This window comes from Anas acuta, chromosome 28 (assembly GCF_963932015.1).
Source record: "Anas acuta chromosome 28, bAnaAcu1.1, whole genome shotgun sequence".
In the NCBI taxonomy this organism is placed as follows: domain Eukaryota; kingdom Metazoa; phylum Chordata; class Aves; order Anseriformes; family Anatidae; genus Anas; species Anas acuta.
In genome coordinates, this window is record NC_089006.1 from 1,414,489 (window position 1) to 1,427,292 (window position 12,804).

General features: G+C 64.1%; 3 protein-coding genes across 8 annotated transcripts; 1 reads left to right on the forward strand and 2 right to left on the reverse strand.

The window, feature by feature from the left end:
- Nucleotides 1-572: 572 nt before the first annotated feature.
- LOC137845791 (M1-specific T cell receptor beta chain-like) lies at nt 573-2,599 on the reverse strand. The gene is made up of 5 exons (XM_068663258.1): nt 2,441-2,599; nt 1,645-1,974; nt 1,368-1,562; nt 980-1,101; nt 573-825 (listed from the first exon to the last, which is right to left on the reverse strand). The coding sequence occupies exons 1-5, from the start codon at nt 2,478-2,480 to the stop codon at nt 793-795; spliced, it is 720 nt and encodes a 239-aa protein (XP_068519359.1). The 5' UTR covers nt 2,481-2,599; the 3' UTR covers nt 573-792.
- A 659-nt stretch (nt 2,600-3,258) lies between these two features.
- On the forward strand, nt 3,259-12,515 carry LOC137845784 (uncharacterized). Of its 5 annotated transcripts, XM_068663243.1 has the most exons (7): nt 9,439-9,756; nt 10,220-10,335; nt 10,461-10,784; nt 11,054-11,332; nt 11,801-11,902; nt 12,040-12,087; nt 12,255-12,515. In XM_068663243.1, exons 2-7 carry the CDS (start codon nt 10,269-10,271, stop codon nt 12,461-12,463), a joined length of 1,029 nt encoding a protein of 342 aa, XP_068519344.1. In that variant the 5' UTR covers nt 9,439-9,756; nt 10,220-10,268; the 3' UTR covers nt 12,464-12,515. The 5 variants fall into 5 exon arrangements, 4 of the variants coding, with proteins under 4 accessions (XP_068519342.1, XP_068519344.1, XP_068519341.1 ...); XM_068663241.1 differs by lacking the exons at nt 9,439-9,756; nt 10,220-10,335; nt 10,461-10,784; ... (2 more) ...; nt 12,040-12,087; nt 12,255-12,515 and adding exons at nt 3,259-3,790; nt 3,915-4,241; nt 4,506-4,784; ... (1 more) ...; nt 5,474-5,520; nt 5,642-5,902; XM_068663240.1 differs by lacking the exon at nt 9,439-9,756 and having other exon boundaries at nt 9,779-10,335.
- Nucleotides 7,335-9,220, reverse strand: LOC137845790 (M1-specific T cell receptor beta chain-like). Of its 2 annotated transcripts, none has more exons than XM_068663257.1 (5): nt 9,088-9,220; nt 8,292-8,621; nt 8,015-8,209; nt 7,627-7,745; nt 7,335-7,472 (listed from the first exon to the last, which is right to left on the reverse strand). In XM_068663257.1, the coding sequence occupies exons 1-5, from the start codon at nt 9,125-9,127 to the stop codon at nt 7,440-7,442; spliced, it is 717 nt and encodes a 238-aa protein (XP_068519358.1). In that variant the 5' UTR covers nt 9,128-9,220; the 3' UTR covers nt 7,335-7,439. The 2 variants fall into 2 exon arrangements, with proteins under 2 accessions (XP_068519358.1, XP_068519357.1); XM_068663256.1 differs by having other exon boundaries at nt 7,627-7,748.
- Nucleotides 12,516-12,804: the final 289 nt, after the last annotated feature.

Below are 12,804 nucleotides of genomic sequence, written 5' to 3' on the forward strand. Positions count from 1 at the left end.
GAACCCATCCGGACCCATGGACGCGTACGGATCCAGGTGGAGCAGCAAATCCCGCACACGTTCAGGGTCGGTTGGGATCTGATCATTCCCACTGTCATGGTTCTCCAGCTCAGGACACCCTGGGTCCCAAAGCCCATTATAAGTGTTTGAAGATGGAGGCAAACAGGGCATTAAACGTTGCAGGGCACCACAAGTTTTGGCCCTGTCACTCGGTGGTGTCCTTTTGGGGCTTCGTGTCCCAGCCACAGGAGCAGCAGCACGCGTGTGGAGGGGAAGGGGAGGCTGTGGTAAACCCTAAAGCCAGGGGAGCCGGGATGGCTGCCCCAGCACGGGGTCGTGTGCGTGGCCACAGACAGGGAAGGTGCTGAGCGCACGGGGAGCATCCTCGGAGCCGGCACACGGTGCAAGGTCGCCCTTCAGGAAGCAAAATGCAGAGAGGAGGGGCTGAAACAGGGCTGTGCTTAAGGCTCGAAGTGTAAAGGGACTTTTTTTTTGCCCTGTTTAACAGCAGCTCCCCGTGGCTGTCACACGGGGTAGCACAGGGAGCAATCCCAATGAAGCCGAGATCCCGGTTGCATATCATGAATTTTATTATCTGCATGGGATCCCTCATGGCCATCGAGCTTCCCGCAGCGCTCTCCGCGTTCCTCCTCCCCCTCTGCCATGCAGCCCAGCAGGGAAATGCAGCAGAGCGCAGGATCCCACCACTTTCCCTTTCCTCTCTTGTTTTCGCTGCTCGCAGACCGCAGGCGTGAGCGGCTTCTGGCAGGGCGGGCGCGGGGAAAGGGCTTCTCAGTGCCCCAGCGCCGCGTACTCGCACTCGGGCTGCAAGAGAGAGCGAGAAGCCGCGCGCTTGGGGCTGCGCCTGCAGCTGCAGGGGATGCTTTGCCCGCGCCAAAGCCCCCGGCCGGGCTGCTTGGGAGCTCCTTCCTCCTGCCGTGCCCACAGCCTCGTGCCGGGGGCTGGGGAAGCAGCTCACCTCCGGGCCCCGTCTCAGCACCGCGCGGGCCGGCCTTCGGCGCAGCCGGGCTGCCCACCACATCAAGGTGAGGACGGCGGCGCCGGGCGGCACGAAGGCCAGCAGCCACAGGAAGCATCCTGCTGCAGGGAGGGAGGGGAGGACAAGGAGACGTTGCCGACGGGGCACGGAGCTGGTGCTGGGCGAGCGCCCGAATGCAGCCGCAGTCAGACGGGGAAAGGGAGCGGTGCAGGGAGATGGGGCCAGGGCAGCGTTTGCAGCGTTTCAGCCCAGGGAGACAGGGAAAAAGGGATTTAAGGCTGGAAGAAGCGGGCTTGGAGTCCCTGCAAGCACAGACCAAGCACAGAGCAAAGCCCGCGGTGCCCAGGGAGAGGCTGCTCGAGCTCACCCGTGCCGGTGGTCTCGCTGACGATCCTGCCCATGCCGCGCTCCGTGGCCGTGCAATTCATGGCCCCATCCCAATGCTCAGCCGAGACCCAGGTGAGGTTCCAGGCGCCAGGGAGGTGGCACAGCAGGGGGACAAAGTCCGAGGGCTCCTCTGCATCCACGGGCACCAGGATGGAGACCTTGGGCTCAGAGGCATCTGAAAGTGAGTGGGAAAACCCAGTGTCCCCAGGGATGTCCCCAGGGATGTCCCCAGCACTGCCACACGCTGCCACGCTCACCTGTGACGAGGAGCCTGGTCCCGTTCCCAAACTGGGAGTGCAACACTGAGGAGGTGCAGTAATAATACCCAGAGTCCTCACGCTGCACATTGCTGATAGTAAAGGAGAAAATACCCGGTGCTCTCACCGTCCCTGAGTATCTCCCCTTTGGGGTTGAGGCCGCTGCACTCCAGTAAATCCATTCCAAGCTGCTGTCCGGCTTCTCCCTGTACCAATTGGCACGCCGTGGGCTGCCCGAGATGTTGCAGCTCAGCTCCGCCGTTGCCCAAGGGGACAGCCAGAGCTCTGCCGGGCTCTGCTGGATCTGCAGCTCCTCCGCAGAGGCGGCTCCTGCACGGGGGAAGCGGGTCTGAGCGCAGCAGGCAGCGCCATGGGGTCACCCTTGTGCTTTTGACTCTCAGCTTCTTGCTCCAAACCAGTGGGATTTGGGGTGGTTTCATGCAAAATTGGCGTGCCATGGCGATTTGCCTTCGCCAGCCCCGAGGCAGAGCATCACCCCCACAAAATACACAGCACAGAACACAGGGGAGGCAGCCAGCAGTGCCGGGGCCATGTGCGCTAAGGTGCCGACGGTTCATCTGTGCTTCCTGCACAGCACACGAGGTTTGCAGGCGAAAAAAGTCAGGGCTGGATCAGCGCCCAGCACAGCGTCTGAGAAGCCCGCTGTGCTTTGGCATTCAGGGGGCAAGTCCTGCCTCTCAGAGAGGAGCAGCACCCCGGGGTTTACCCCACACATGTTTAGCGTAGCAGAAAGCAAGGCTGGAGCATTGGTGCCGCGGGACGGGACGGGACGTACCTGTCAGGAGGAGCAGGAGAACCCCGGGCAGGCTGCACATCTCCGCCTGGGGCTGCCCACGCTCCTCGGTCGCCTCTCGGCTCCTGCAAAAGGCTTCAACACGGCACAAGGGAGCCTGGCTGTCGTCTGGGGTCACGGAGGCACAGAGGGAAGGGGAGGCGATGCCTGGAGAGGGGACGGAGCTTCGAAAGCCAAACGGGGCGGCGGGCGCAGCCCCGGCCTCCTTCGCCCCCGCCGCAAGTGCTCGCGGACTGCAATTTAATTGCAGCTCCTCCTTGCAGCGGGGGGGTCCTGCTGCATTTTGTCTGCCTGCGCCTCGCCCTGAGGAGCCCCGCGCATCGTCCCCTGCAGCAAATCTCACGAGGCCGTGCCACGTGCACGGGTCTGCTCTGGAGAGGACCACTACGAGCACCACGGAGGGTGGCGAGGTGCCTCTGGGTGTCTTTCGGAGCTGGAGGAGCAAAGGCTGCTCGTGGAGGCTCGGCCTCGTTGCAGCAGCCGGAGGCTGGGTGCGGAGCTGCCGGAGCCGAGGAGCGCTGCGGTCAGCCTCACCTTGTTGATTTTGTCACCTCTCTGCTGTTTGTTCGCACGGAACCCCTGCCCCCCCACGCCGCTGCCAGCAAACCGTTGGCTCGGAAGGTTTTTGTCGCCAAAGTTGGGCGCTGGGGTAGCAAAGAGCCACGGTTGCCGAACCACAACAGGAAAGCAGGGCAGGGCTGGGGGACCAGAGTTGCCTCTCGCCTTCGGTCCGCGGCCCTTTGAACGTCACCGGTAAGGTCACTTCGGCTGACGTGAGGATGGCTGGGGGGGCCTCGCCTGGGGGTGCAGCCACCCCCTCCCCGACGCAGCTCCCCAGCCTCTGCGCTGCGGTTTCCCCAAAGCAAGAGCGGCGGCACGGTGCGCTGTGGTTTGGAGTGCCCAGCGCTGGGGCTGGCTTCTTCTTTCATGTCGAGAATTTGGGGGTGGGCACCCGAGGGCGTCGCGGGGCCTTTGAGGAGCCACCTGCAGCCCTGAGCATTGAAGAAATGGTTAAAAGCCAAATTTTCCTGCCGGATGTGGGTCCGTGCAGCAAGCTGACACGAGCTCTGCACCCGGCGATGCACCCCACAGCTGCCAGCAGCGGCGAGTGGGGAGGACGCATTCCCCGTGGGGACACCGCGTCCTCCATGGGGACACCGTGTCCTCACGGCTGGGGGACATTGCTGCCAGGACCCCAAACTTTGGGCATCCACAGGTCCTGGTGCACTCGGCCACTCTGCAGAAGGACTGGGACGAGCACGCCGATGGCACCCCTGGGTTTCTCCTGCACTAAGCTGCTGCTGGCCCCAGGGCTGCTGCTGCTGTGGCTGGGTGAGCATCGGGGCTGGCGCTGGGGAGAGGGGCTCCTCTCACTTTCTGAGTGCCCCCGGGATTTGGGAGCACAGGCTGGGCTTGGAGAGCAGGCGGTGAATGAGCAACCAGTCCATCCCTGCAGCACCGGCAACGTTGCTGGCAGTGCAGCAGCCCCAGCCCTTCCTCTTCGTGGACACAAGCTCTCCGGTGAACATCAGCTGCATTCTGGGCGAGATGCTTGATGGCAAAGGCAACGTGTTCTGGTACCGGCGTGTCCGTGGGGAGAGGCCCCGGCTGATCCTCAACTGCAACCAGGAGCTTCAGGGGGAATTTTACTGCGAGTACACGAAGGGACGCGCCGTGCTGCACATCACTGCCGCCCGCCGTGACCACACCGGCCTCTACCTGTGCGCCTCCATCGCTGGATCCAAGCTGCTCTTCGGCAACGGCACCGCGCTAATCGTGGGAGGTAGGGGGGCTGCTGGGCTGGGGGTGGTGGGGGGACCCCAACTTGTACCCCGAGCCCTCCCTTGTTAGATGGGAAACCCCCCAAGTCTCCCCATTGCACAGTCTGCACCCATGTCCCTACAGCAGATGGGACCCCCGTTTCTCCCCATTGCACAGAGCCCCCCCATACCCAATGCCCCTCATGTCCCTATGCCAGAGTCCCCAGGGGCACGCGGGGTCCCTGCCCACATCGCAGCCCACCGAGCCCCTGCTCTCGTCTGTGCAGACAGCTGGAGGGCCCAGAGCTGGGTGCGGGTGCTGGCGCCCCAGGACTCCCCTTCAGCCCCCCCCGGCCTGGTCTGTGCCGTGGGCAACGCCAGCGGCCCCGTCCTCGTCTCCTGGCCGGGGGGGCCCCGACCCCAGCAGGTGCTGGGGCTGGGGGGCAGCACAGAGCCGCTCATCAGCCCCGCGGGCATCGCCGGGGGCACCGGGGGGCTCTGCGAGGTGCGCTTCAATGCCTCCGGTCCCCCCGTCCGCAGGAGCGTGGAGCTGCACGGGGCCAAGGGTGAGCACGAGCCTGGGCACCGGGGTGACCAGGGGACAGGGCACATGGGGTCACCCCCCCTTCCTGGGGGTTCCTCGGAGCTGGGGCACGCGTGGGGAAAGTGAGGCAATGTTGGGGGTAATGGGGGGTGTTGGGGGGAGATGGTGGGATAATGGGGGGCAATGGGGAGATGTTGGGGGCGATGGGGTGATGCTGGGTGGTGATGGGGGCATGTTGGTGGTGATGGGGGGATGCTGGGTGGTGATGGGGACATGTTGGAGGCGATGGGGGAATAATGGGGTGATAGGGGGATGTTGGGGGCGACGGGGGGATGCTGGGGGGTGATGGGGATAAGCTGGGTGGTGATGGGGTAATAATGGGGGGCAATGGGAGGATGTTGGGGTATGGGAGAGATCAAGGGGGGGACATGGGTGTGAGAAGATGGCTGGGACAAGTGGCCCCCCCCAGGTGCCTGCACAACACCAAGTGTCGTGGCCATGGCCGCAGCCGGGGCGCTGCTGCTGCTCGCCCTCAGCCTCGGCGTCCGCTGCCTCCTCCGCGCACGGACGGGTAAGGAGCCGAGCAGGGGCTGGGGGTGACGGTCCCCCCTGTATCCCCTTTTTTCCCCTGCTGCCCTGCACCCCGCTCCCCCATCCCATCCCCAATTCCCCTCCGTCCCCATGCTGGGGATACGTCTCTGTCCCCGCCAGGACTCCGGCCCAGAGCCTCGAACCCTCCTGCACCCCAGCAGCACCAGGTGAGGCCCTGCGGCCCCCGGGGGTCCCCACACGGGGCGGTGGCGATAACGGGGACAGGCACAGCCCCACTGGGGTTGGGGGCTGGTCTTGGGGCCGCTCTGATGGCGTTGGTGCCCGCAGGGAGAGCTGACGTACGCCCAGCTCCGCTTCACCACCCCAGCGAGGGCAGCGCCGTGACCCACGGGGCTGGGCCCCAAGGCCTTGGTGGCGGCGCCGTGCAGCCCCGGGAGGCTGCGGCTGCCCCGGCCGCCGGGACAGCGGGGAGGAAGGAACGGGACCGAACCTCCAAGGGACCGAACCTCCGAGGACGGGGCTCGAAGGAGGAGTGAATGACGGGATTGGACCTCAAATGTGGCGTTAATAAAGAGATTGAAACTAAAATGAGGAGTAAATCGTGGGGTTGAACCACAAACATGGAAATAATAAAGAGATTGAAGCTCAAAGGAGGTGTAAATAATGGGGTTGAACCTCAAATGGGGAGGAAACTGAGACTAAACTCAAAACACAATGCCCCCTGCAAGAAACGCCGCTACTGCTGCCTGGGGCTGGGGGGGAAGCCCCAGGCCTGCTCCCCACGGCACCCACGGGTGCTGGCACTGGGCATTTAGGAGAACAGGGCGGCGCCTGCCCCTCCACTCCCCTCGCCAGCAAGCTGTAGGCCGCCATGAGGTCCCCCCTCAGCCTCCTCTTCTCCAGCCTGAACAGGCCCAGTGCCCTCAGCCGCTCCCCACACGCCTTCCCCTCTAGGCCCTTCCCCATCTTGGTCGCCCTCCTCTGCACACTCTCCAACACTTTCATGGCCTTCGTGTACTGAGGGGCCCAGAGCTGCACACAGCGCTGAGAATCCTGCAGTCACAGAATCACAGAATCACAGAATTTCTAGGCTGGAAGAGACCTCAAGGTCATCGAGTCCAAGCTCTGACCTAACGCTAACAGTCCCCACTAAACCATATCCCTGAGCTCTACATCTAAACGGCTTTTAAAGCCCTCCAGGGATGGTGACTCCACCATGTCCCTGGGCAGGCCATGCTGGTGCCTGACCACTCCTTGAGGCAAGAAGTTTCTCCTGATATCTAATCTCAAGGTGAGCCCGCAGTCCTGCCATGATGTCTGCCAGCTCTCTGAGCACCCTGGGATGAACCCATCCGGACCCATGGACGCGTACGGATCCAGGTGGAGCAGCAAATCCCGCACACGTTCAGGGTCGGTTGGGATCTGATCATTCCCACTGTTGATCATTCGTCCATCTCAGGGCACCCTGGGTCCCGAAGCCCATCATGAGTGTTTGAAGATGGAGGCAAAGAAGGCATTAAACGTTGCAGGGCACCACAAGTTTTGGCCCCGTCGCTCGGTGGTTTCCCCTTGGGGTTCGTGTCCCAGCCACAGGAGCAGCAGCACGCGTGTGGAGGGGAAGGGGAGGTTGTGGTAAACCCTAAAGCCAGGGGAGCCGGGATGGAGGTCGTGTGCGTGGCCACAAACAGGGAAGGTGCTGAGAGCACGGGGAGCATCCTCGGAGCCGGCACTCGGTGCAAGGTCGCCCTTCAGGAAGCAAAATGCAGAGAGGAGGGGCTAAAACAGGGCTGTGCTTAAGGCTCGAGGTGTAAAGGGACTTTTTGTTTGCCCTGTTTAACAGCAGCTCCCCGTGGCTGTCACACAGGGTAGCACAGGGAGCAATCCCAATGAAGCTGAGAGACCCTGGTTGCATATAATAATTTTATTATCTGCATGGGATTCCTCATGGCCATCGAGCTTCCCGCAGCGCTCTCCGCGTTCCTCCTCCCCCTCTGCCATGCAGCCCAGCAGGGAAATGCAGCAGAGCGCAGGATGCCACCACTTTCCCTTTCCTCTCTTGTTTTCGCTGCTCGCAGACCGCAGGCGTGAGCGGCTTCTGGCAGGGCGGGCGCGGGGAAAGGGCTTCTCAGTGCCCCAGCGCCGCGTACTCGCACTCGGGCTGCAAGAGAGAGCGAGAAGCCGCGCGCTTGGGGCTGCGCCTGCAGCTGCAGGGGATGCTTTGCCCGCGCCAAAGCCCCCGGCCGGGCTGCTTGGGAGCTCCTTCCTCCTGCCGTGCCCACAGCCTCGTGCCGGGGGCTGGGGAAGCAGCTCACCTCCGGGCCCCGTCTCAGCACCGCGCGGGCCGGCCTTCGGCGCAGCCGGGCTGCCCACCACATCAAGGCGAGGACGGCGGCGCCGGGCGGCACGAAGGCCAGCAGCCACAGGAAGCATCCTGCTGCAGGGAGGGAGGGGAGGACAAGGAGACGTTGCCGACGGGGCACGGAGCTGGCGCTGGGCGAGCGCCCGAATGCAGCCGCAGTCAGACGGGGAAAGGGAGCGGTGCAGGGAGATGGGGCCAGGGCAGCGTTTGCAGCGTTTCAGCCCAGGGAGACAGGGAAAAAGGGATTTAAGGCTGGAAGAAGCGGGCTTGGAGTCCCTGCAAGCACAGACCAAGCACAGAGCAAAGCCCGCGGTGCCCAGGGGGAGGCTGCTCGAGCTCACCCGTGCCGATGGTCTCGCTGACGATCCTGCCCGTGCCGCGCTCCGTGGCCGTGCAATTCATGGCCCCGTCCCAGGGCTCGGCCGAGACCCAGGTGAGGTTCCAGGAGCCAGGGAGGTGGCACAGCAGGGGGACAAAGTCCGAGGGCTCCTCTGCATCCACGGGCACCAGGATGGAGACCTTGGGCTCGGAGGCATCTGAAAGTGAGGGGGAAAACCCAGTGTCCCCAGGGATGTCCCCAGGGATGTCCCCAGCACCGCCACACGCTGCCACGCTCACCTGTGACGAGGAGCCTGGTCCCGTTCCCAAACTGGGAGTGCGACACGGAGGAGGTGCAGTAATAATACCCAGAGTCCTCACGCTGCACATTGCTGATAGTAAAGGAGAAAATACCCGGTGCTCTCACCATCCCTGAGTATCTCCCCTTTGGGGTTGAGGCCGCTGCACTCCAGTAAATCCATTCCAAGCTGCTGTCCGGCTTCTCCCTGTACCAATTGGCAGGCCGTGGGCTGCCCGAGATGTTGCAGCTCAGCTCAGCCGTCGCCCCAGGGGACAGCCAGAGCTCTGCCGGGCTCTGCTGGATCTGTGGCTCCTCCGCAGAGGCGGCTCCTGAATGGGGGGAGCGGGTGTGAGTGCAGCAGGCAGCGCCATGGGGTCACCCTTGTGCTTTTGACTCTCAGCTTCTTGCTCCAAACCAGTGGGATTTGGGGTGGTTTCATGCAAAATTGGCGTGCCATGGCGATTTGCCTTCGCCAGCCCCGAGGCAGAGCATCACCCCCACAAAATACCCAGCACAGAACACAGGGGAGGCAGCCAGCAGTGCCGGGGCCATGTGCGCTAAGGTGCCGACGGTTCATCTGTGCTTCCTGCACAGCACACGAGGTTTGCAGGCGAAAAAAGTCAGGGCTGGATCAGCGCCCAGCACAGAGTCTGAGAAGCCCGCTGTGCTTTGGCATTCAGGGGGCAAGTCCTGCCTCTCAGAGAGGAGCAGCACCCTGGGGTTTACCCCAAGCGGGTTCAGCGTAGCAGAAAGCAAGGCTGGAGCATTGGTGCAGCGGGATGGGACGGGACGTACCTGTCAGGAGGAGCAGGAGAACCCCGGGCAGGCTGCACATCTCCGCCTGGGGCTGCCCACGCTCCTCGGTCGCCTCTCGGCTCCTGCAAAAGGCTTCGACACCGCACAAGGCGAGGGGACGGAGCTCGATGGGCTCCTGTTTGCGGACTGCAATTTAATTGCAGCTCCTAATTGCAGCGGGGGGGTCCTGCTGCACTTTGCCTGCCTGCGCCTCACCCCGAGGAGCCCCGGGCATCGTCCCCGGCGCAGCAAATCTCACGAGGCCGGGCCACGTGCACGGGTCTGCTCTGGAGAGGACCACGACGAGCACCACGGAGGGCGGCGAGGTGCCTCTGGGTGTCTCTCGGAGCTGGAGGAGCAAAGGCTGCTCGTGGAGGCTCGGCCTTGTTGCAGCAGCTGGAGGCTGCGTGCGGAGCTGCCGGAGCCGAGGAGCGCTGCGGTCAGCCTCGCCTTGTTGATTTTGTCACCTCTCTGCTGTTTGTTCGCACGGAACCCCTGCCCCCCCACGCCGCTGCCAGCAAACCATTGGCTCTGAAGGTTTTTGTCGCCAAAGTTGGGCGCTGGGGTAGCAAAGAGCCACGGTTGCCGAACCACAACAGGAAAGCAGGGCAGGGCTGGGGGACCAGACTTGCCTCTCGCCTTCGGTCCGCGGCCCTTTGAACGTCACCGGTAAGGTCACTTCGGCTGACATGAGGATGGCTGGGGGAGCCGCGGCTGGGGGTGCAGCCACCCCCGCCCCGAGGCAGCTCCCCAGCCTCTGCGCTGCGGTTTCCCCAAAGCAAGAGCGGCGGCACGGTGCGCTGTGGTTTGGAGTGCCCAGCGCTGGGGCTGGCTTCTTCTTTCATGTCGAGAATTTGGGGGTGGGCACCTGAGGGCGTCTTGGGGCCCTCAAGGGGCCGCCTGTGGGCCTGAGCGTTGCAGAAATGGTTAAAAGCCAAATTTTCCTGCCGGATGTGGGTCCGTGCAGCAAGCTGACAAGAGCTCTGCACCCGGCGATGCACCCCACAGCTGCCGGCTGCGGCGCGTGGGGAGGACGCATTCCCCGTGGGGACAGCGTGTCCTTCGTGGGGACACCGTGTCCTCACGGCTGGGGGAGATCAATGCTGGGGCCCCACACTTCGTGCATCCACAGGACCCGGTGCACTCTGCCCCTCTGCAGAAGGACTGGGACGAGCACGCCGATGGCACCCCTGGGTTTCTCCTGCACGAAGGCGCTGCTGGCCACGGGGCTGCTGCTGCTGTGGCTGGGTGAGCATCGGGGCAGGTGCTGGGGAGAGGGGCACCTCTCGCTTTCTGAGTGCCCTCCGGGAGATGGGAGCACAGGCTGGGCTTGGAGAGCAGGCAGTGGATGAGCCCCCGGTTGGTCCCTGCAGCACCGGCAACGTTGCTGGCAGTGCAGCAGCCCCAGCCCTTCCTCTTCGTGGAGCCCAGCACTCCGGTGGACATCAGCTGCATTCTGGACGAGACGCAAGATGGCAGAGGCAACGTGTTCTGGTACCGGCGTCTCCATGGGGAGCGGCCCCGGCTGATCCTCAGCTGCTTGCAAGTTCAGGGGGAATTTTCCTGCGAGTACACGAAGGGACGCGCCGTGCTGCACATCGCTGCTGCAGGCAGCAACCACACCGGCCTCTACCTCTGCGCCTACCTCATCAACTCCAGGCTGAAGTTTGGCAACGGCACCGCGCTGATCGTGGGAGGTAGAGGGGCTGCTGGGCTGGGGGTGGCGGGTGGGGGGACCCCAACATCTACCCCTCAGCCCTCTCTTGTTAGATGGGAAACCCCCCAAGTCTCCCGATTGCACAGTCTGCACCCATGTCCCTACAGCAGATGGGACCCCCGTTTCTCCCCATTGCACAGAGCCCCCCCATACCCAATGCCCCTCATGTCCCTATGCCAGGGTCCCCAGGGGCACGCGGGGTCCCTGCCCACATCGCAGCCCACCGAGCCCCTGCTCTCGTCTGTGCAGACAGCTGGAGGGCCCAGAGCTGGGTGCGGGTGCTGGCGCCCCACGGCTCCCCTTCAGACCCCCCCGGCCTGGTCTGTGCCGTGGGCAACGCCAGCGGCCCCGTCCTCGTCTCCTGGCCGGGGGGGCCCCGACCCCAGCAGGTGCTGGGGCTGGGGGGCAGCACAGAGCTGCTCATCAGCCCCGCGGGCATCGCCGGGGGCACCGGGGGGCTCTGCGAGGTGCGCTTCAATGCCTCCGGTCCCCCCATCCGCAGGAGCGTGGAGCTGCACAGGGCCAAGGGTGAGCACGAGCCTGGGCACCGGGGTGACCAGGGGACAGGGCACATGGGGTCACCCCCCCTTCCCCTTCAGCTTCTCGGAGCTGGGGAACATGTGGGGAAACTGAGGCAATGTTGGGGATAATGGGGGATGTTGGGGGTGATGGTGGGATAATGGGGGACAACGGGGGGATGTTGGGGGCGATGGGGAAATAATGGCGTGATGGGGGGATGCAGGGGGGTGATGGGGAGAAGCTGGGTGGTGATGGGGTAATAATGGGAGGCAATGGGAGGATGTTGGGAGTGATGGGGGGATGATGGGTGGTGATGGGGGGGATAAAGGGGGGATGTTGGGATGTTGGGGGTGATGGAGGGAAGCTGGATGGTGATGGGGGAATAATGGGGGGCAATGGGAGGATGTTGGACTATGGGAGAGATCAAGGGGGGGACATGGGTGTGAGAAGATGGCTGGGACAAGCTGTCCCCCCCAGGTGCCTGCACGACACCAAGTGCCGTGGCCATGGCCATACCCAGGGCACTGCTGCTGCTCGGCCTCATTCTCAGCGTCTGCTGCCTCCTTCGTGCATGGAGGGGTAAGGAGCCGAGCAGGGGCTGGGGGTGATGGACCCCCTGCCCCCTGACATCCCCTGCTGCCCTGCACCCCACTCCCCTGTCCCATCCCCAATTCCTCTCCGTCCCCATGCTGGGGACACGTCTCTGTCCCCTCCAGGACTCCAGCCCAGAGCTCCAGACCCTCCTGCAAGCCAAGCACCAGCAGGTGAGGCCCTGCGGCCCCCCCGGGGTCCCCATACGGGGCGGTGGCCATAGCAGGAGCACTGCCCACACGGCTTCACATGGCCATCGGGCACCAGTGGACGGCCCAGGAGAGCCTCACTGGGCTTGGGGCCAGGGCTGGGGCCGCTCTGATGGCGTTGGTGCCCGCAGGGAGAGCTGACGTACGCCCAGCTCCGCTTCGCCACCCCAGCGAGGGCAGCGCCGTGACCCACGGGGCTGGGCCCCAAGGCCTCGGTGGCGGCGCCGTGCAGCCCCGGGAGGCTGCGGCTGCCCCGGCCGCCGGGACAGCGGGGAGGAAGGAACAGGACCGAACCTCCAAGGGACCGAACCTCCAAGGAGGGGGCTCAAAGGAGCAGTGAATGACGGGAGAGGACCTCAAATGTGGCGTTAATAAAGAGATTGAAACTAAAATGAGGAGTAAATCGTGGGGTTGAACCTCAAACATGGAAATAATAAAGAGATTGAAGCTCAAAGGAGGTGTAAATAATGGGGCTGAACCTCAAACGTGGAGGAAATGGAGACTAAACCCAAAACTCAACGCCCCCTGCAAGAAACGCCGCTACTGCTGCCTGGGGCTAGGGGGGAAGCCCCAGGCCTGCTCCCCACGGCACCCACGGGTGCTGGCACTGGGCATTTAGGAGAACAGGGCGGCGCCTGCCCCTCCACTCCCCTCGCCAGCAAGCTGTAGGCCGCCATGAGG

Bases quoted from the DNA above. Each gene is read 5' to 3' on its own strand.
- LOC137845791 (XM_068663258.1), bottom strand. From the start codon at position 2,480: ATGTGCAGCCTGCCCGGGGTTCTCCTGCTCCTCCTGACAG. The intron at 1,563-1,644 runs GTGAGCGTGGCA...ACTCACTTTCAG, and splicing joins GACCAGGCTCCTCGTCACAG to ATGCCTCTGAGCCCAAGGTC. The intron at 1,102-1,367 runs GTGAGCTCGAGC...CCCTCCCTGCAG, and splicing joins CAGCGAGACCACCGGCACGG to CAGGATGCTTCCTGTGGCTG.
- LOC137845784 (XM_068663240.1), top strand. From the start codon at position 10,011: ATGGTTAAAAGCCAAATTTTCCTGCCGGATGTGGGTCCGTGCAGCAAG. The intron at 10,785-11,053 runs GTAGAGGGGCTG...TCGTCTGTGCAG, and splicing joins CACCGCGCTGATCGTGGGAG to ACAGCTGGAGGGCCCAGAGC. The intron at 12,088-12,254 runs GTGAGGCCCTGC...TGGTGCCCGCAG, and splicing joins TGCAAGCCAAGCACCAGCAG to GGAGAGCTGACGTACGCCCA.
- LOC137845790 (XM_068663256.1), bottom strand. From the start codon at position 9,127: ATGTGCAGCCTGCCCGGGGTTCTCCTGCTCCTCCTGACAG. The intron at 8,622-9,087 runs GTACGTCCCGTC...CCCCCCATTCAG, and splicing joins TCTCCTGCTCCTCCTGACAG to GAGCCGCCTCTGCGGAGGAG. The intron at 7,749-8,014 runs GTGAGCTCGAGC...CCCTCCCTGCAG, and splicing joins CAGCGAGACCATCGGCACGG to CAGGATGCTTCCTGTGGCTG.